A 23,787-nucleotide genomic window follows, 5' to 3' on the forward strand; every position below is an offset into this window, starting at 1 on the left:
TCAATCTGACAACGTTAAAATGACACCATCCGTTGCCAAAACAACAACGAGCGTTCATGATCTGAAAACGTAATGGTTACGAATTTATAAACAAAATTAAAAAAAAAAAAAATCCGCTGCCGTGACTCGAACCTGTGTTGTGTGCACCACACGCGTTACCAGTCACTTTAGCTCATTGCACCACCGGCGGAGTTGCCATAACAACGTCTGACGATTATTTTAAGAATTTTCATGAAAAAAGAAAAACGAATGCCGTTCATGAAATCGTGAACGCCCGTGGACAAAATCGTGAACATTCCGTTTTGATTTTTTGTGAACGTTTCCGTTTCATTTTGTCACCGTCCGTTCACGATTGTGAAACGCAATTTTTCTATTAGTGTAGACCCCAAATCGGAGGGCCGGTTTGTAAGGGGGGCTATATCAAAACCTGACCTATTAATAGTTCTAAAAACCTCGAGATTTTCAATTTCAGGCACATTGGATAAAAAGTACGTTTTCTAGAAGCCCAAATTGGATAAAAACTACGGTTTCTAGAAGTCCAAGAAGTAAAATCGGGCGATCGGTCTATATGGGGGCTATATCAAAACATGAACGATACACGCCATTTTCGGCACACGTATTTGTGGTCCCAAAATACCTTTTGATTGCCAATTTTAGCCTAATTGGATAAAAACTACGGATTCTAGAAGCTCAAGAAGTAAAATCGGGAGATCGGTCTATATGGGGACTATACCAAAACATGGACTAATAATCACCATTTTTGGCACACCTCTTTATGGTCCTAAAATACCGCTAGATATCTAATTTCAGGCAAATTGGAAAAAACTACGGTTTCTAAGAAGCCCAAGAAATAAAATCCGGAGATCGGGATATATGGGAGCTATATCAAAACAGGGACCGACACTCACAACATTCGACACACATCTTTTATTTCAGACAAATTGGATAAAAACTACGATTTTGAAAAGTCCAAGCCCCAATTTGGGCGTTCGGTTTATATGGGGACTATATCAAAACCTGGACCGATATAGCCCATCTTCGGACTTGACCTGTAAAAATTTCAGCACGATAGCTTCATTATTGAAGACTGTAGCGTGATTACAACAGACAGCTAGACAGACGGATATAGTCGGAAGTCGATATTTCGATGTGTTACAAACGAAATGACAAACTTATTATACCCCCGTCACTATTCTATGGTGGTGGGTATAAAAAACAGATACGTCGCTGAACACGAGCTCGCGCGATGAACTCTCTTAAAAGGGGACACATTTTTATAATAAAATTCAATAATTTGCAAGGTTGTTCCCCTATAAAACGATTCATGGTTAAAATAAAGACCAATCACGAAACGTGCATCAGCTGTTAAAACCAAATTTGTCAAAAGCTTAACACTCACCCTTTCTAAAAACCGAATTATGTTTGTTTGTGTGTATGCTTCGGTAAGCTCGGAAATGGATGAAGTGATGTACTTGCCGTACTTCAGGTAACCTACAAGGTGATCTGTTAAAGATTCCACTTCCTCACTTCCCATCATGTAAATAAGCAAACTTGCCATATCGGTTATAATGCATATTAGTCCTCTAGAAATATGCATCACTGCCTTTATCGTTTGACTTAATGATTTGCTTTAGAATTTGCGGATGATAGTTTTCGGTGTTGAATATTTCGGGGTATTGACTCATAAATGAACATTTGAACACTGTGCAGGACAATCATATTACATCCACTTTCGATTAACTGTATATTTATTGAACAATCCTTCTCATTTATCGTACATTACAGGATTTCCGTGAAACAAGAAGCAACTCCCGATGGTGTATCAGCAGAATTGCAAATTCGCTTGGTAGATGCTACCGATAGTGGGCCATACTTTTGTCGAGCCAGCAATTTATATGGCAATGATCAGCAGTTGGTACAACTACAAGTACAGGAGCCACCACAACCACCTTCTGTACTAGAAGCAGCAATGATATCAAGCCGCTCCGTTAATCTTAAGTGGCAGCCAAAGACACAAAATTCCGGAGATGTCTCCAAATACATTGTAGAATATAAGGAAATGGATGGTAAGCGAAAGGTTATTTTGAGTACATGGAATTTGGTAACACAACTGATTGCCATTTTTTTTTATAAGCCCCAGGATTTTTGGATCAATGGCAACATGTAGATGTCAAAGATCCACCTAGCTATAATGCTTTGATCGAGAATTTAAAACCTGCCACACGATATGCTTTTCGTGTTATAGCAGAAGGCACAGCGGGTCGTAGTTCACCAAGCCAGGAGTTGGTAATTCGCACAGAGCCCCAGAGGCCCGCTGGGCCTCCTTTAAATTTGTCCGTACGTCCTCTTTCGTCCACTGAACTATTGGTTAGTTGGATAGCCCCTTTGGCAGAATTGAGACATGGTGATATACAAGGTTACAATGTGGGCTATAAATTGGCCAGTTCGGGTACGAGTGCCTTCAATTTTACCTCAGTCTCAGGTGATGGGGATGGTGGCACTGGGGAGCTATTACTAACGGGTCTACAACGCTACGCCCGATATAATGTGGTTGTTCAAGCATTTAATCAAGTTGGCCCTGGACCATTATCGGAGCCAGCTTCAGCACAAACTATGGAAGATGGTAAGTGTTGTGAAAATTATCTAGTTGTCAGTTTCTCTCTCCCATTTATATATATTTTCGATTCTAATGTGTATTTAATTTTAATCTTCTTTTACAGTTCCTAGCCGTGCACCCGAAGATATTCGCTGTGCTGCCCTCACCTCACAATCGCTTCAAGTATCTTGGCAACCGCCACCGATTCATCATACCAATGGTATATTGCAGGGTTATAAGCTTATATTTGAACCCATACTGGATGACTACTCGCCAAGCAAAGATGAAGTGGAATCGCGTAAAACTACAGCCCTAACAACTGTGCTAACTGGTTTACGAAAATTCACCAATTACAGCATACAAGTTCTGGCCCATACACGTATGGGTGATGGTGTTCTCTCAAATTCGATTTATTGTCATACCGAAGAAGATGCCCCTGAGGCTCCGGCCGATATCAAAGTGGTCGTTAGTTCACCTCAATCGTTGTATATTTCATGGCTACCTCCCACCGAACCAAATGGAGTTATTACTAAATATAATCTCTATACGCGCGTTGTGAATGGTCGCGAAGAGCTGAACAATGAGAAAAGAAGTCTTCCATCCCAACAGACCTATTATGAAGCGAAAAATCTACATCCTCATATAGAATATCAATTTTGGGTAACAGCTTCCACTCGTGTGGGAGAGGGCAAAAGTTCAAGAGTTGCCTCCCAGATTACTACAACTCGTGTACCAGCTCGAATTGTGTCCTTTGGTGGACCTATTGTCAGACCTTGGCGTTCAACGGTGACACTGGCATGTACGGCAGTGGGAAAACCAAAACGTGATTGGTTCAAGGCCGATATACCCCTCAGGCAGGGAGGTATGCAAAACACTCAACTCCTAGACTCTGGTGATTTGATCATATCCAATCTGCAAGTATCGGACAGTGGAAATTACAGCTGCCAGGTAGATAATGGCATAGGAACAGATCGTCTGACTCATATGCTTCTAGTTCAAGTACCTCCGTCCGCTCCTGTCCTATATGTTACCAGCGCTACGACTAGCAGTATTCTCATGCATTGGAAATGTGGTTTCACTGGTAATGCTCCCATCACCGGCTACAGTCTATACTATCGTCGTACACCCGGAAATATTGAGGAAAAACAACTGTCACGACATGCGTCCAGTCATGAGCTTAAAGGATTAGTATGCGGTAGCACATATCAAATTCATTTAACAGCGCACAATAAAGTAGGTACCTCGCCGGCAAGTATAACACTTCATGTACGAACTCAGGGACAATCGCCGGGAGTGCCTTCGAGTACTACGCTTATTGCTCCAAACTCTACTGCTGTAAGCATACGACTGCATACATGGCCTGACAATGGATGCCCTATGCTGTATTTCGTTCTGCAGTATAGACCGGTAACAGATGATCCTGATAAAGATTGGATTTTAGGTAAGAAGATGATGGAAATAAGTTACTGAAAGGACGAGAGTTTTTTAACCAGTGAAAAGCTCCCGTGGGGCGATGTGTACTAAGCATTATTATGTTATGGGAAAAAATTAACTACCTCATTTGACAATTAAGCTAAATTGTTTCAAAGATTCGGTGGGAGGTTTCGCGCAATGTAAAACGCTGTTTGGAGGTCCTTTGTAATTGAGCTACACATAGAAGCGACAAGCGCTCAATGATAATAGAATGGTATAACAATGAACTGAATAGCCTAGCATCTGTTAACGAATTATTACCTTTAAACCGCCACACACTCACACGCTGCACGAACGTGACTCTGCGGCATTTCAAAACATTGGTACTTTTAGTACCAACCTTAATCTCCAAAATGTCCCAGAGTCCCAAGGATTGAGATCCGGAGAAATTAAGCCATTTTTAGTCGGTTGCGTTCTTCAAAAAAAAAAAAATATTCTTTCATTGTGGCTCTTTGGAATTTTGGTGCATTCCCTGCATAGCGCCATCTTAAGATTATAGACCTTACTCTCCCAAATGCCCCAGGCGTAAAAGTCCTATGGATTGAAATTCTGAGATTTTTGTGGCCATTCTGCGGAAACGAGGAATCTTCTTATCTAAGCATTCTTGGTTGATGCGTTCGGAGTCCCGTTGAAATGTCCATGTTTGTCTACTCAGGCTTTCAGTACAGTCTTTCGGACATAATATTCGTTATTTATTTTAACCCCAACGTGAATGAATACGAATGGGGAGCGGTCAATCGGCCGGCTACCAATCGGTGATGTACATTTTCAGATGTTCTCTTTGATAACTGCTCCCTTAGTAATGGCTTCTCACCGAGGTATACGAAATTCGATAACTGGCCCCTTTAGTGTACGCGAAGCAACTCCATGGATTTTTCTAGTCTAACTTTGGTTGTGCGTTATCGGACAACCAAAGTTTTGAAGCATCAATGACTTTACTCCAAGCTCATTTTTCAGTGTGTGTTGTATCCGTTCTCGCAATATACTCTCGAGCAAGTTTTCTACCATTGCGTCGTGGATTTCGATCAAATATGACATTCATCACTTCTGGTATCGTCAAAGTCTTTTTTCATCCACTTTTTCGACGCGATGACGAGCAATGATACCGGAAACAAGGGCTTTGTTCACATTTAAATGCTGAGAGGAACTATAGCCACTTGTGGTTTCACAAATATAAAGCAATGGCACTACTATGCTTGAATTCCATCATGAATAACTTTATTTTTGAATGCAAAATGTCAAAAAGCTTTTGTAAGATTGTAATCAATATTATGTGCTGACGCTGCAATTAATCTGTCTGACGAGTGGTTGAGAAATGCAGGTGGTTGCAATAGATATCAGCCTGCTGACATGATGTTTGTATATATACACTAATAGAAAAAATTACGTTCCATAGTCGTGAACGGACGGTGACAAAATGAAACGGAAACGTTGACAAAAAATCAAAACGGAATGTTCACAGTTACGTCCACAGGCGTTCACGATTTCATGAACGGCATTCGTTTTTCTTTGGCCATGAAAAGTCTTAAAATAATCGTTAGACGTTATTATGGCAACTCCCTCGGTGGTGCAATGTGCGAAGGCTACTGCTAACGCGTATGGTGCAGAAAACACAGGTTCGAGTCACGCTAGCGGAAATATTTTTTTATTTTTATACCCTCCATCATAGGATGGGGGTGCTCTAAGACTCCATAAAGTATATATATTCTGGGTCGTGGTGAAATTCTGAGTCGATCTAAGCATGTCCGTCCGTCCGTCCGTCTGTTGAAATCACGCTAACTTCCGAACGAAACAAGCTATCGACTTGAAACTTGGCACAAGTAGTTGTTATCGATGTAGGTCGGATGGTATTGAAAATGGGCCATATCGGTCCACTTTTACGTATAGCCCCCATATAAAGGGACCCTCAGATTTGGCTTGTGGAGCCTCTAACAGAAGCATATTTCATCCGATCCGGTTGAAATTTGGTATATGATGTTGGTATATGACCTCTAATAACCATGCAAAAATAGGTTCACATCGGTCCGTAATTATATATAGCCCCCATATAAACCGATCCCCAGATTTGACTTGGGGAGCCTAAAAGAGATGCAAATTTCATCCGATCCGGCTGAAATTTGGTACGTAGTGTTGGTATATGGTCTCTAACAACCATGCAAAAATTGATTCACATCGGTCCATAATTATATATAGCCCCCATATACACCGATCCCCAGATTTGGCTTGCGGAGCCTCAAAGAGAAGAAAATTTCATCCGATCCGGCTGAAATTTGGTACATGATGTTGGTATATGGTCTCTAACAACCATGCAAAAATTGGTTCACATCGGTCCTTAATTATATATAGCCCCCATATAAACCGATCCCCAGATTTGGCTTGTGGAGCCTCTAAGAGAAGCATATTTCATTCGATCCGGCTGAAATTTGGTACATGGTGTTGGTATATGGTCTTTAACAATCATGCACATCGGTCCATAATTATATATAGCCCCCATATAAACCGATCCCCAGATTTGGATTGCGGAGCCTCAAAGAGAAGCAAGTTTCATCCGATCCGGCTGAAATTTGGTACATGGTATTGGTATATGGTCTCTAACAACCGTGCAAAAATTGGTCCACATCGGTCCATAATTATATATAGCGCCCATATAAACCGATCCCCAGATTTGGGTTGCGGAGCCTCAAAGAGAAGCAAATTTCATCCGATCCGCCTGAAATTTGGTACATGATATTGGTATATGGTCTCTAACAACCGTGCAAAAATTGGTTCACATCGCTCCATAATTATATATAGTGCCCATATAAACCGATCCCCAGATTTGGGTTGCGGAGCCTCAAAGAGAAGCAAATTTCATCCGATCCGCCTGAAATTTGGTACATGATATTGGTATATGGTCTTTAACAACCGTGCCAGAATTGGTCCATATCGGTCCATAATTATATATAGCCACCATATAAAACATTCTCCAGATTTGTCCTCCGGAGCCTCTTGGAGGAGCAAAATTCATCCGATCCGGTTAAAATTAGGAACGTGGTGTTAGTATATGGTCGCTAACAACCATACCAAAATTGGTCCAATCACACAAAAATTTGTCCATATCGGTTCATAATCATGGTTGCCACTAGAGCCAAAAATAATCTAAGTTGCGTTACCGCAACTTAAGTAATTCGATTGTGGATGGCAGTGTTTAGATGAAGTTTCTACGCAATCCATGATAGAGGGTACATAAGCTTCGGCCTGGCCGAACTTACGGCCGTATATACTTGTTGTTTATAAAGTCGTAACCATAACGTTTTCAGATCATGAACGCTGGTTGTTGCTTTGACAACGCATGGTGTCGTTGTCAGATTGACACCGTCTGTTCACAGTTCGACACCACATGTTTGTTGATTCACTTTCATGAACGAATCGTTTTGAAATGAGCACGCCGTGCATGATTTTTTCTATGAGTGTATATTTTAATTGTCTTTCAAAAATTGGCCAAAATAGTTCCATAATTGTAAGGAGGCCCCATATAAACTGATCCCTAGATTAAACTTCTCGAGCCTTCTGGAGAAGCAAATTTCGTGCGATACGATTTAAATTTGCTACGTCATGCCACTATAGCTGTCCTATAACCATATCCTATAACCATGCAAACTTTGGTTCAAATCATCATAAAGTAAACAAGGTTAGGTTAGGTTAGGTGGCAGCCCGATGTATCAGGCTCTCTTAGACTATTCAGTCCATTGTGATACCACATTGGTGAACTTCTCTCTTATCACTGAGTGCTGCCCGATTCCATGTTAAGCTCAATGACAAGGGACCTCCTTTTTATAGCCGAGTCCGAACGGCGTTCCACATTGCAGTGAAACCATTTAGAGAAGCTTTGAAACCCTCGGAAATGTCACCAGCATTACTGAGGTGGGATAATCCACCGCTGAAAAACTTTTTGGTGTTCGGTCGAAGCAGGAATCGAACCCACGACCTTGTGTATGCAAGGCGGGCATGCTAACCATTGCACCACGGTGGCTCCCAAAGTAAACATACTTTTCCATTTAATTTGATCCATCGAAATTAATTCTTAAATAAAATGCAATTTTTCGTTGTTTCAAAGAACTTCCGATTTTATAACAAAACTTTTCTCACTAACATACAATGAACATTCTCATGATCACTGAATAACAACTTTGCGTTATGTCCATAGGCTCAATTTTAAAGTTGCCTCTTTTCTTGTTTTTTTTTTTGTAAATGCAAATATTTCCATGAATATCACCATTAAATGCAAACAAAATCATCATAAATTCGTACATGCCAATAACATAGCAATTATGCATACATTAAACAATAGATTCTGCCCTTTTTCGGGAGCATCTGGTTATGAACAGTAATTGGTATTTATCACAGAACAATAATCTATGCTTATATTTTATATTTTTTGTCTGTTTTATTTTCTTCCGTATACTCGTTTGCTTCTCCACGTTTTATGCTGATTCGGGGAACCATTGATGTCATAATTCATTTCATTTTGAATACGCTTTTCTGAAATTGTGCAGTGTCAAATGCCCTCAAACCACAACGACGCTTTGTAATATCTGGCCTCCAACCATCCACGCTCTATCAATTGCGCATGGAGGCACACAATGTGGCCGGCGTATCGCAAGCCGAATTCTCGTTTGTCACACTCACCAAGGATGGCGATCCCCCACCGCCCGAGATTGTGCAACGCGGTCAGCGTGGTACGAATGTGTTTTACGGAAATGTCAACCTATTGATACCGAGCATTGCAACCGTATCTGGCATGATATGCACCATAGCATTGGTTTTTATGTGCTACCGACACAGTGAGTATTTAGAGCAACAATAAATATTGCGGAAACAAGCCAACAGCAACCACCACCAACCACTATACAAACTTTAAACTATTGAACAATTGGCAAATGTCCCCTCATCCATATCCTGCTAAAGGCACTAGCCCGACCTACTGCTGGTAGCATGCTAAAAAGGACTGAGGGTTCAATTGAAAACCCTAGTCGGCCATCGTCCTTTATAATCATGTCCATTGGGTGTTGTTCGTGTTCAAGTGCTTTAGAATATCATAAACAGTACGAACAAAATCAACTGGATACCTAGTTAGAAGTACAATGGCAATACAATCACTTTTTCTTTTTTTTTTTTTGAATTCAATACACAAATTCTATAGAATTCCAATTCTCTATACCAAACGATATACACATGCTGACTTCATGGTGTAAAACTGTTTAACAAATTGAAAATATCTTATGCAATGTGTTACAAGAAATAACCATTAAAAATAATCCTTTTCGGAATTCCTTCAAAATGTGTGGGTTTGTTGTCCATGATCAGGAAATTTTATTCATATCGAAAATTTTATCAAATTTTTATTCCAATAGAAAATTTTGTAATCATTTTTTTTCTACAAAAATTTTATTTCTATGGAAATTTTTGTAAAAATATCATCTCTATAGAACAAATTTTCAAAGTTCTATTTCTATAGAAGATTTTGTCAAAATTGTACGTGTATAGAAAGTTTTGCTTCTAGAGACATTTTTGGGAAAATTTTATTTCTATCGAAAATTTTGTCAAAATTGTTTCTTCTACTGTAAGACGGTTGGATGGACAGCTGTTTCGGAATTACCACATTCCTCATCAGCATCCTCTACTTGCAGCAAAACTATCAACCAATTATCAGAATAAATTCTGCTAATTCACTAAACCCAAAGTGAACTACATTTGAACCTCCCGAGAAAGGTTTCTGATAGTTGGCTTTGCCTAAACAAATTTGCAGGCATATCTCTTTTCCTTTGCCAAAAACAAATCATTGATTTGAGTGCAGTTGTCAAAAGTTTATTTCTGTAGAAAATTTTGTCAAAATTTTATTTCTATAGAAAATTTTGTCAAAATTTTATTTCTATAGAAAATTTTGTCAAAATTTTATTTCTATAGAAAATTTTGTCAAAATTTTATTTCTATAGAAAATTTTGTCAAAGTTTTATTTCTGTGGAACATTTTGTCATCATTTTATTTCTATAGAAATATTTGTCAAAATATTATATTATGGAACATTTTATCAAAATTTTATTTCTATAGAAAATTTTTTTCAAAATTTTATTTCTAGAGAGAAGTTTGTCAAAATTTTATTTCTATAGAAAATTTTGTCAATTTTATTTCTATAGAACATTTTTTCACAATTTTATTTCTATAGAAAATTTAAAAAAAATGTATTATTAGTTGTAGAGGAGTATTTTGCAAATCCTACCAAAACAAAAATCTACTAAACAAATTTGAAGGCATATCTATTTTCCTTTCCCAAAGTCGAATAATCGATTTGAGTGCAGTTGTCAAAAATTTTGTTACTATAGAAAATTTTGTCAAAATTTTATTTCTATAGAAAATTTTTTCAAAATTTTATTTCCATAGAAAATTTTGTCAAAATTTTATTTCTATAGAAATATTTGTCAAAATATTATATTATGGAACATTTTGTCAAAATTTTATTTCTATAGAACATTTTGTCAATTTTATTTCTATAGAATATTTTGTAAATTTTATATCTGTAGAACATTTTGACACAATTTTATTTTTATAGAAAATTTTTTCAAAATTTTATTTCAATAGAAAATTTTCTCAAAATTTTATTTCTATAGGAAATTTTGTCAAAATTTTATTTCCATAGAAATATTTGTCAAAATTTTATTTCTATAGAAATATTTGTCAACATATTATATTATGGAACATTTTGTCAAAATTTTTTTTCTATAAAAAATTTTTTAAAAATTTTATTTCTATAGAAAATTTTGTCAAAATATTATTTCTATAGAACATTTGGTCAATTTTATTTCCAAAAAAAAAATTTGTCAAAATTTTATTTCTATAGAAAATTAAAAAAAAAAATTTTTTGTTATTAATTGTAGAGGAGTATTTTGCAAAATCTACCAATCTACCAAACAGTAAAAAGTTTTCCTTTTTTGATAGAATTCTACAAAATTTGGCAATCGTGATCAATTCCTCCCATCAAGGGCAGTTTTTAAACAATCGAATCGATTATTACTATTTGTTATACCCTGCTCCACACTGTGGAACAGGGTATTATAAGTTAGTGCATATGTTTGCAACACCCAGAAGGAGACGAGATAGACACATGGTGTCTTTGGCAAAAATGCTCAGGGTGGGCTCTTGAGTCGATATAGCGATGTCCGTCTGTCCGTCTGTCCGTGAACACATTTTTGTAATCAAAGTCTAGGTCGAAGTTTTAGTCCAATCGACTTCAAATTTGGCACAAGTATGTGTTTTGGCTCAGAATAGATCCCTATTGATTTTGGAAGAAATCGGTTCAGATTTAGATATAGCTCCCATATATATATTTCGCCCGATATGGACTTATATGGCCCCAGAAGCCAGAGTTTTACCCTAATTTGCTTAAAATTTTGCACAAGAAGAACAATTAGTACTATAGTCAAGTGTGCCAAATTTTATTGAAATCGGTTCAGATTTAGATATAGCTCCCATATATATCTTTCGCCCGATATGGACTAATACGGTCCCAGAAGCCAGAGTTTTACCCCAATTTGGTTGAAATTTTGCACAAGGAGTAGACTTAGCATTATAGCTATGCGTGCCAAATTTGGTTGAAATCGGTTCAGCTTTAGATATAGCTCTCATATATAGATTTCACCCGATTTACACTCATATGACCACAGAGGCCAATTTTTAACTCCGATTTAGTTGAAATTTTGCACAGGGAGTAGAATTAGCATTGTTGCTATGCGTGCCAAATTTGGTTGAAATCGGTTCAGATTTAGATATAGCTCCCATATATAGCTTTCGCCCGATTTACACTCACATGACAATAGAGGCCAATTTTTAACTCCGATTTAGTTGAAATTTTGCGCAAGGAGTAGAATTAGCATTGTAGCTATGCGTGCCAAATTTGGTTGAAATCGGTTCAGATTTAGATATAGCTCCCATATATATGTTTTTCCGATTTCGACAAAAATGGTCAAAATACCAACATTTTCCTTGTAAAATCGCCACTGCTTAGTCGAAAAGTTGTAAAAATGACTCTAATTTTCCTAAACTTCTAATACATATATATCGAGCGATAAATCATAAATAACCTTTGGCGAAGTTTCCTTAAAATTGCTTCAGATTTATATGTTTCCCATATTTTTTTTTTACTAACATTGTGTTCCACCCTAGTGCATTAGCCGACTTAAATTTTGAGTGTATAGATTTTGTAGAAGTCTATCAAATTCTGTCCAGATCGAGTGATATTTAAATGTATGTATTTGGGACAAACCTTTATATATAGCCCCCAACACATTTGACGGATGTGATATGGTATCGAAAATTTAGATCTACAAAGTGGTGCAGGGTATAATATAGTCGGCCCCGCCCGACTTTAGACCTTCCTTACATATAGCTCCCATATATTTTTTTACTAACATTATGTTCCACCCTAGTGAATTAGCCGACTTACATTTTGAGTCTATAGATTTTGTAGAAGTCTATCAAATTCTGTCCAGATCTAGTGATATTTAAATGTGTGTATTTGGGACAAACCTTTATATATAGCCCCCAACACATTTGACGGATGTGATATGGTATCGAAAATTTAGATCTACAAAGTGGTGCAGGGTATAATATAGTCGGCTCGCCCGACTTTAGACTTTCCTTACTTGTTTTATTATTAAGATATGTAACACACATTAAATATAGGTTTACTTTCACAATGTCCAAACCCACTAAAATTGAAGTTATAATAAGTTTGTTATTCCCTTTGCATCGAAATGTCGATTTGCAATAATATCAACAATATATTGAAGATTTCCCTCTACTTTTCAATCTGTAGAAATGCTAATTCTAAATTATATGCTAATAGTTGAACTCTCGATTAATTTTGAGGTAAACACGTATATACGGACTAGAGTTCGGCCGGGCCTAATCTTAAATACCCACCACCATGAATGAAAAAATATAAATGTTTTCTTACATAGAAAAAAATCCGCAGTTAAACTATCGGTGAATTTAACTTATTTTTATTAACAAAAATATTATTTGTTTGTAGTTAAATTTTTTATTTCTTCGAAATTTTCCACAGTTTAATAAAATAATAATTTTTATTAAATATGTCTCAAATATTTTATGAACAAAATGTGGGTATAAAGTTCAATGACCGTACACATAACTTCAGTATGAACTAAAGCAAAATAACATTTTCGTACGGTTCCCAAAAAGAGCAAGAATGAACTATTGTATGGCTAAAATGATCAAAAGAGCAAGAATGAACTATTGTATAGTTAAAATGATCATGATTTGCGCCAATGATTTTTTTTTACTTTTAATTTATTTTTTCTTCTATGAGAGGATGTAATTTCGTGAACAGCAGTTGAAAAATACAACAGGGCCATTTTCCAGGTTATAACAATGCTTTGGGGAAATCTCAAAATGTGAGACTAAGCACACTGACGAAAAAGACTGTTTTTCATATGTTTCGGTGTAAAAATTATATGTTTGGAACTCAAAATTTTAGCACATTATTTTTATGTGCAAGCATATAATGTTCATAAACTAGTACATGTTTGGGACATAGATGTTAATATGTTAAAACATATTATGTTTGGGAGCTTACATTTTCTTAAATACAATATCTCTGGATTCAAACATATAAAGTTTGGAAATTTCGATATGTTTGAAAATTTAGATATGTAAGTTCAATTACAACAAAAGTGTTGGTTGCTGCTGAGTACTCGTCCATGAATGCTTATCGACTTACATTTTTTTAAATAAATTGCAAACATACATGCTCATTTCTATTCTAACAAAATTATATTTAAGAAATTTTGTTGCAAGCCAACAAATTTTTAGAAACTGAAATTAACTATTTGGTGCCTTAAATAAAGATATGCTTAGGGGGAAACATAACATATTTGCAGAGCGCAAACATTTTTTTTTTTAACAAATTCTGAAAATATATATGCTTGAAGCAGAATATGTTACAGAGGCGATTTTTTAAAGGTGCACACGGGAGCTATACGAAAACATGGACCGATCCACACCATATTCGCTACACCTATTTACGGACGAAAATACCTCTAAATTTTGAACTTTCAGCAAATCGGATAAAAATTGCGGTGTCTCGAAGTCAAATCGGGACATCAGCCTACATGTGGGGTATATTAAAATCAATCGATACGCCCCATATTCGGCTTACTTATGTATGGACCCAAAATACCATTTGATTTTGAATTACAGGCAAATCTCATAAAATTGGGATGTCTACACACTTAAGAGGTCAAATCTAGAGATCGGTCTACATGAAGTAAATACGAAAACATGAACCGATACACACCATATAGGCGTACTTATGCGTAGACCCAAAATATCTCCAGATTTTGAATTTTAGGTGTCTAGAAGCCCAAGTAGTCAAATGGTGCTATATCAAACCGTGGACCGATACGCACCACGTTCGGAACACTTATTTGTGAACCCAAGATACCTCTATATGTTTAATTTCAGGTAAGTCGGATTAAAATTCCGGTGTTTAGAAGCCCAAGAAGTACAATCGGGAGATCGGTCTATAAGCGGGCTATTCCAAAACATGGACCGATACACATCATTTTCAACACACCTATTTATGGTCCTAAAATACCTCTAGATTTCCAATTTCAGACAAATCAGATAAAAACTATGGTTACTAGAAGCCCAGGAGGTAAAATCGGGGAAACGGTTTATATGGGAGCTATATCAAAACCTGGACCGATATAGCCCATCTTCGAACGTGGCCTACGTGCAGAGAAAGTACGAATCTGTGCCAAATTTCAGGACGATAGCGCCATTATTTAAGACTGTAGCGGGATTACAACAGACAGACGGACATACTTTTATCGTCTTAGAATTTATCCCTGATCAAGAATATATATATTCTTTATATAGTCGGAAATCGATATTTCAATGTATTACAAACGGAATGACAAACTTGTTATACCCCCATCACCATTCTATGGTGGTGGGTATAAAAAGGTGGAATTTAACATGGATTACTCATTGGAGAAGACAAATTGACCTCTTTATGCACTACCAGTAAACGTATGGGGAACTACTTCATGCCTTTGTTCTATGTAGACACCTTAGTTTCTGGTTCTACTCGCAGAGAAGTAATATGATCTTTTCAAACACGTTCCAAGTGGTTAATGTTACATTTTCACGGTGAACATGGAACAATTCTGTCACATTTTCGAAATATACAAAATAAATTTCCCCGTGACATGGTAACATTATGTCCTTGAAATATGTTGACGGTGATCATATTCCTTCTTTGGGTATGTAGAACCTTCTACTAGGACTACTAGTTGTCTTCAGTTATTCATAGAATTCAGAAGAATTTACGTTAAAAAAACGCGAATTTAACATGGACATTGGAGGAAACCATTTGACTACCACTACTAATAAACGACTGGGGAACTAGTTCATATCTGTCTTATTCGGCCACCCACATTTCTGGTTTCAAAAACAAATGGATAACAAATGTTTTCTCATTAAAGTTATACACACCAATTTTTGAATTGAATTCAATAATTTTTAATGGTCCATATCATTTCTCCTCTGATTCTTTGAGAGTCAATTTTTGTTTAAAATTGTATAACTATGTTTAAGTGCTATATAATATAATTGATTGCCTAGAAAACTTAACAATCCTACACAATAGAAAACTATTATTATACTAACTATAATTAAAATACATAAAATTAAAATACATATTACTTTTTTATATTTTCTTCACTTGATTCTAAAAAAGAACAAACTGGGCGCATACAAAAGGAATCCTTAGAAAATCGACAGAATTCGGAGGCAGCACAACGTGAGCGATACTATGCTACAATACACAAAGTTTCTATGCAAAATAATGATAAAATACCAGGTAAGTTTTTTAAATATATGTAGGAGAACCTTTAAACATGGACATTCCGCGAATTCGAGAGACTTTTGCTATATAAACTTATTAAAATTAATCTGGACACCTCTTAAATTTGGACAACATATTTGGGTCCGGTTCAGTTTGCAAAGCTTATTAGATCAATGTTGTTTTGTACATAAAAATAAGTTTTATTACATTTTGCCCAATGTTTCGAAAATTCCTCGTTGTCTTCCTCAGGCGCTAAGTCTATTTAAATAAAATACATTACAATATGAATTGAAAACAAAAACAATGAAAATCGAAAATTCGACATTTCCATATTTTCAAAAATCATTTAATATTAATTCGAAATTATCAACTATTCGAAATTATCAAAAGGTAAAAAACTCCAAAAGTCGAATTTTCAAACTTAAAAAAAAAAACTTTCCAAATTAAAAACATTAAAATCTAATTTTTCAATATGTCGAAAACTCCAAAAGTCCACCTTTCTAAATTTACAAAAAATCCATTTTTCCCAATTTCAAATATCGAAAACTTAAAAATGCTACATTCTCAAATTTTAAAAAAGTCAAAATTGACTTTTCTAAATTTTCCAAATGTTTAAAATTTTGCTTTTCGAAATTTTCAAAAAGTCGATAACTTGAAAAGCTAGTTTTTCAAAACTTTAAATAGATGTTTAGCCTTTTACTAATTCGCAAATTCGTAATTAATATTTTTTCAATAACTTGAAACCGTGATAAGTCCAAATACCAAAAATTCGAAAAGCCCACTTTTCCAAATTTTCAAAAAGTCGAAAAGTCAATTTCTTTACTATTGCAAAATTTAAGAAAGTCAAAAAGTCGACAATCTTGAATTTTCAAAATGTCGATAACTCAAAATATTCAAAATTTCAAAAAGTCGACTCTTCCAATTTTCCAAAAAAAAAATCGAAAACTGAACAAGTATATACGGCCGTAAGTTCGGCCAGGCCGAATCTTATGTATCCTCCACAATGGATTGCGTAGAAATTACTACTAAAGACGGTCATCCACAATAAAATTACTTGGGTTGCGGCCGATGGCAAGGCATCTTAAAACTTCTTAAAATCATCCTCTAAATTGTAATTTAGTCCATGCGGGATATATAGTAGACAAAAGAAAGGTCCATTAAATACGTATATATTCAGTTCTTGACCGGTATATATAGGGAAGAAGTAATTACGAACCGATATGAACTTTTGTGCGGTAATTATAGAGCCAGAATTGAAATATGGGGGTCGCTTTATAAGGGGACTATATACACAAAAAAAAATGTCACGAGAATTTTTCCAAATAAAATTTTTATTGAGTTTTAAAAAATATTCAATTAAAAATTTAATTGGTTGAACAATTTTTTTTAATTGAAACAAAAATCAATCACAACAAGTATATACGGCCGTAAGTTCGGCCAGGCCGAAGCTTATGTACCCTCCATCATGGATTGCGTAGAAACTTCTTCAAAACACTGCCATCCACAATCGAATTACTTAAGTTGCGGTAACGCTTGCCGATGGCAAGGTATCTTAAAACCTCCTAACACCAACTTCTAAATTGTATGTAAGTCCATACGTGGTATATATTAAATCAAAAAAGATCGATCCAATACGTATATAATTCAGTTTGACAAAGTAGACATAAAATTTTGACAAAATTTTCTACAGAAATAAAATTTTAACAAAATTTTCTATAGAAGTAAAATTTTCACAAAATTTTCTATAGAAAGAAAATTTTGACAAAAATTTCTACAGAAATAAAATTTTAACAAAATTTTTTATAGAAATAAACTTTTGACAAAATTTTCTATAGAAATAAAATCTTGGTAGATTATTTTTGGCTCGAGTGGCAACCATGATTATGAACCGAATATAATTTTAACAAAATTTTCTCTAGAAATAAAATTTTGACAAAATTTTCTATAGAAATAAAATTTTGACAAAATTTTCTATAGAAATAAAATTTTAGTAGACTATTTTTGGCTCTAATAGCAACTATGATTATGAACCGATATGGACCAATTTTTGAATTTGGATGAAATATGCTTCTCTTAGAGGCTCCACAAGCCAAATCTGGGTCTGATCGGTTTATATGGGGGCTATATATAATTATGAACCGATGTGGACCAATTTTTGCATGGTTGTCAGAGACCATATACCAATATCATGTACCAAATTTCAGGCGGATCGGATGACATTTGCTTCTCTTTGAGGCTCCGCAACCCAAATCTGGGGATCGGTTTATATGGGCGCTATATATAATTATGGACCGATGTGGACCAATTTTGGCACGGTTGTTAGAGACCATATACCAACACCATGTACCAAATTTCAGCCGGATCGGATGCAATTTGCTTCTCTTTGAGGCTTCGCAAGCCAAATCTGGAGATCGGTTTATATGGGGTCTATATATAATTATGGACCGATGTGGACCAATTTTTGCATAGTTGTCAGAGACCATATACCAACATCATGTACCAAATTTCATCCGGATGGGATGAAATTTGCTTCTCTTTGAGGCTCCGCAAGCCAAATCTGGGGATCGGTTTATATGGGGGCTATATATAATTATGGACCAATGTGGACCAATTTTTGCATGATGTTTAGAGACCATATACCAACATCATGTACCAAATTTCAGCCAGATCGGATAAAATTTGCTTCTCTTTGAGGCTCCGCAAGCCAAATCTGGGGATCGGTTTATATGGGGGCTATATATAATTATGGACCAATGTGGACCAATTTTTGCATGATTGTTAGAGACCATATACCAACATCATGTACCAAATTTCAGCGAGATCGGATAAAATTTGCTTCTCTTTGAGGCTCCGCAAGCCAAATCTGGGGATCGGTTTATATGGGGGCTATATATAATTATGGACCAATGTGGACCAATTTTTGCATGATTGTTAGAGACTATATACCAACACCATGTACCAAATTTCAGCCGGATCGGATGAAATATGCTTCTGTTAGAGGCTCCACAAGCCAAATCTGAGGGTCCCTTTATATGGGGGCTATACGTAAAAGTGGACCGATATGGCCCATTTTCAATACCATCCGACCTACATCGATAACAACTACTTGTGTCAAGTTTCAAGTCGATAGCTTGTTTCGTTCGGAAGTTAGCGTGATTTCAACAGACGGACGGACGGACGGACGGACGGACGGACATGCTTAGATCGACTCAGAATTTCACCACGACCCAGAATATATATACTTTATGGGGTCTTAGAGCAATATTTCGATGTGTTACAAACGGAATGACAAAGTTAATATACCCCCATCCTATGATGGAGGGTATACAAATTAATAGTATCAATTAATTTTTTAATTGGATCAATTAATTTTTTAATTGACCTTCAATTAATTATTTAATTGATACTATCATTTCTGTGATTGAAGACATTATAATTAAAAAATTAATTGGATCAATTAATTTTGTGATTGAAACAGAAAAATTTTTTTTGTGTGTACAATTACGAACAAGAGTCTACTAAAAATGGCAGATTTTTTACTGTTTGGTTGATTGGTAGAATTCTTGATGTTTTGTAAGATATTGAAAATATGAAACTATGAAATGCTTCATAAATTTTCTATAGAATTACTATTTTTGACAAAAGTTTCTACAGAAATGAAATTCTGACAACATTTTCTATAGGAATAAAATGTTGACAAAATTTTCTATAGAAATAAAATGTTGACAAAATTTTCTAAAATTTGTGGGTGCTATATATAATATACATCGATACGGACCAATTTTGGCATGGTTGTTATCGGCCATACACTAGCGAAATTTACCAAATTTCAACCAGATCGGATGATTTTTGCTCCTCCAACAGGCTCCGGAAGTCAAATCTGGGGATCGGTTTATATAGGGGCTATATATAAATATGAACCAATGTGGACCAAATTTTGCATGGTTCTTAGACACAATATACCAACACCATGTATGAAGTTTCAGCCAGATCGGATGAAATATGCTTCTCTTAGAGGCTTCGCAAGCCAAATCTGGGGATCGGTTTATATGGGGGCTATATATAATTATGGACCGATATGGACCAATTTTTGCATGGTTGTTAGAGACACCGTGGTGCAATGGTTAGCATGCCCGCCTTGCATACACAAGGTCGTGGGTTCGATTCCTGCTTCGACCGAACACCAAAAAGTTTTTCAGCGGTAGATTATCCCACCTCAGTAATGCTGGTGATATTTCTGAGGGTTTCAAAGCTTCTCTAAGTGGTTTCACTGTAATGTGAAACGCCGTTCGGACTCGGCTATAAAAAGGAGGTCCCTTGTCATTGAGCTTAACATGGAATCGGGCAGCACTCAGTGATAAAAGGGAAGTTCACCAATGTGGTATCACAATGGACTGAATAGTCTAAGTGAGCCTGAAATATCGGGCTGCCACATAACCTAACCTAACCTAACCTAGAGACCATATACCAACATCATGCACCAAATTTCAGCCAGATCGGATGAAATATGCTTCTCTTTGAGGCTCTGCAAGCCAAATCTTGGGATCGGTTTATATGGGGGCTATATATAATTATGGACCGATGTGGACCAATTTTTGCATGGTTGTTAAAGACCATATACCAACACTATATACCAAATTTCAGCCAGGTCGGATAAAATATGCTTCTCTTAGAGGCTACGCAAGCCAAATCTGGGGGTCCGTTTATATGGGGGCTATACGTAAAAGTGAACCGATATGGCCCATTTGCAATACCATCCGACCTACATCAATAGCAACTAATTGTGTCAAGTTTCAAGTCGATAGCTTGTTTCGTTCGGAAGATAGCGTGATTTCAACAGACGGACGGACGGACATGCTTAGATCGACTCAGAATTTCACCACGACCCAGAATATATATACTTTATGGGGTCTGAGAGCAACATTTCGATGTGTTACAAACGGAATGACAAAGTTAATATACCCCCCATCCTATGGTGTAGGGTATAAAAAGTCAACTTTTCCAAATTTAAAAAAAGCCGAAAACGAGAACAGTTCTACTTAAAATTTTAGAAAGTCAAAAAGTCGATTCAAAATGCCAAAATACGAGGGCAGTTCGGAAACTTCTTAGCCTAGCACAAATAGCGCGGTATAAACAGAAAAAAGTTAAGTGTTTTGGAAACTTCCATCTCTGTTATGAACACATGATTTGTTTCGATCTGGCAACTCCTTCATATAGAAAGACGCACCCGGAATTCTTTTACAATGGAAAAATAAGAAATGCGAACCGTCATTAAATATTTACATAAAAAACGTTTATCGGGACAAGAAATTCATATGCAACAGTAAAAAATTGGGTTTCTGAATTTAAACGTGGTCGTACAAGCATTGAAGGTGAACCACGTAGTGGACGTCCAAAAACAGCAACAACAACAGAAAGTGTAGCCAAAGTGCATGATATGGTATTAAATGATCGACGACTAAAAGTGCGTGAAATTGCTAATATCATGGGCATCTCAAATGATCGAGTCCATTTAATTTAGCATGAAGAACTACAGATGAAAAAGCTTTCTGTAAGATGGGTGCCGCATTTGTTAACAGTTTATCGAAAACGCATAAGAATGAACATTTGTCAAGCTTGTTTGGATCGTTTTAAGCGAAATAAAATGGATTTTAAGCGTCGTTTCATAACTATTGATGAGACATGGATCCACCACTATACTCCAGAGACAAAAGAACGATCCAAACAATGGACTGAAGCTGGAGGAAGTGCCCCAAAGAAGGCAAAAACAATTCAATCGACTGGTAAGGTTATGGCAACGGTTTTTTGGGACTTCAAAGGTATTTTATTGATTGACTATCTGCAAAAGCAATAAATTCAGAGTACTATTGCAACCTTTTGGATCAATTAAATGTACAAATTCGAGAAAAACGTCCTGGCTTACAACACAAAAAAATAATTTTTCATCAAGACAACGCACCAGCGCCCAAGAGTATTTTAACAATGGCTAAAATCAACGAATTAACTAAAGTACGAGTTGTTTGACCACCCACCTTATTCTCCTGATTTGGGATGCCAGTGACTTTTACTTGTTCCCAAATCTAAAAAAAATTCCTTGCTGGCAAGCGTTTTACCTCAAATGAAGATGCAATTACCGTTGTAAACCACTATTTTGAAGACCTTGAGGAAACCTAAGTGTATTGAAGTTTCAGGAGATTATGTTGAAAAATAAATATATTTTTGAAAAACTAACTTTTCTCCTTCATTGATAGGCTAAGAAGTTTCCGAACCACCCTCGTATTGACTCTTCCAGTTTTCCAAAAAATCGAAAACTCAGAAAGTCCGCTTGTATAAATTTACAAAAATTAAAGTCGGAAACAAGTAAAGTCAACTTTTCCCAAATTTTCAAAAATTCGAAAACTGTTAAAGTTCACTTTTCCGGCTGTGAAAAGGTCGAAAAGGCTACAATTTTTTGTGTTTGTGGAAACTTTACAAGAAGGAAAATTTTAATTTTGAAAGTTGAAAACTCGAAAAATCAACTTTTCCAAGTCCAAATCGACTTTTACCACAAGAGCCGAATAGTCAGTTGTTTCAAAATTAAAAAAAAAAAATCTGAAAACTCGGAAAGCCTAATTTTACATTAATGGGACCCATTTTTACATTAATGGTTCCAACAAACACATCCTCCTAAATGTAAGAACAATAGAAAATTACAGCAATGTATTTTATGAATCGTTTAGCATTTCAAAAAATTAACTAATATTTGGACCCGCAACAAATAGATTTTCAAGAAGTCAATGTACAAAATAGGAATGAAGATTTCGATTCATAAGAAAATTGTCTTGTTTATGGTGGAATATTTAATAGGGGATTATTTCATAATGATCTTGGGAATTGATAAGTTTTCGTATTATGTTTTGTCATTTTTTTTTCATGATCATTTTCATGATGACATCATTGGCCGATTTTCCGCTATTACGTTTACACTTTTCAAATTCCACGCATAATGGATGTAGTTTAGATGTAGCTCCTTTATATAAGTACCCTCCGATTTTCATAAATTTGATGTCGGCCCTATTTAGCTCTGTCTTTAATTTTTATTTTACCTTACCGTATAGAGTATCATCAATGTTAGATTAATTGCACAATTGTCACATAAAAAACCTTAAAGTGACACTTACCCCCATTTTCAGGAAGCTCCGTTAGTGCTACGTTAGCTAACGAACTTTTAAACCGTACTACGGACATGTCTGTCATCTTGTCTATATATTCCATATGCCAGTTAGGAACTTAACTGCTAAAAAAATTTCAGTTAAAGTTAACCGGAGAGAAGATATTTTGATCTTACTTTCTGTTAACTGGGAGTTAAAGTCTAACGGAGATACATGAAAATGGCCGTTAAAAACCTAAATTCTCTTTCATAATATCATATTGACTAATATCATCATTTCAATTTTGTTTTTCATTGCAGAAACTTCAGAGGATATTTCACCTTATGCCACTTTCCAATTATCCGAAAGTGGTAATATGTCCCAACCACATCATGCTGGCCCGGCCAACACACTGCTGCATTCGTTTATGTATCATGAACGTGCTCTGACGGAGGGTTGTTCGTCGACACCACCAGCTGCGGTATTAAAACCCACCCATCACCATAACCACCACAGTCAAATTCAACGTCCAACCCAGACTATTCATAATCATTACCAAACCTCACCGTTTCATAATATCGTGCGTTTATTTAATACTTAATTTTTTTGTTTTGGTTTTCTACTTCAACTTATTTTTGTTTACGAAAAACGATATTTGGCTTTCAAGTATCTTCAGTATTTTT

The 23,787-nt window shown here is 35.9% G+C and overlaps 1 protein-coding gene across 1 annotated transcript in view; it reads left to right on the forward strand.

The window, feature by feature from the left end:
• Positions 1–23,787, forward strand: part of Dscam2 (Down syndrome cell adhesion molecule 2) — a 210,552-nt gene that overhangs the window by 172,940 nt on the left and 13,825 nt on the right. The window contains exons 13-18 of the mRNA XM_075307282.1: positions 1,786–2,066; positions 2,135–2,623; positions 2,721–4,037; positions 8,605–8,892; positions 15,867–15,989; positions 23,425–23,684. Of these exons, the coding sequence (XP_075163397.1) occupies positions 1,786–2,066; positions 2,135–2,623; positions 2,721–4,037; positions 8,605–8,892; positions 15,867–15,989; positions 23,425–23,684 (2,758 nt within the window). The remainder of the gene's footprint in view (positions 1–1,785; positions 2,067–2,134; positions 2,624–2,720; positions 4,038–8,604; positions 8,893–15,866; positions 15,990–23,424; positions 23,685–23,787) is intronic.

Source organism: Haematobia irritans, chromosome 4 (assembly GCF_050003625.1).
Source record: "Haematobia irritans isolate KBUSLIRL chromosome 4, ASM5000362v1, whole genome shotgun sequence".
NCBI classification, from domain to species: domain Eukaryota; kingdom Metazoa; phylum Arthropoda; class Insecta; order Diptera; family Muscidae; genus Haematobia; species Haematobia irritans.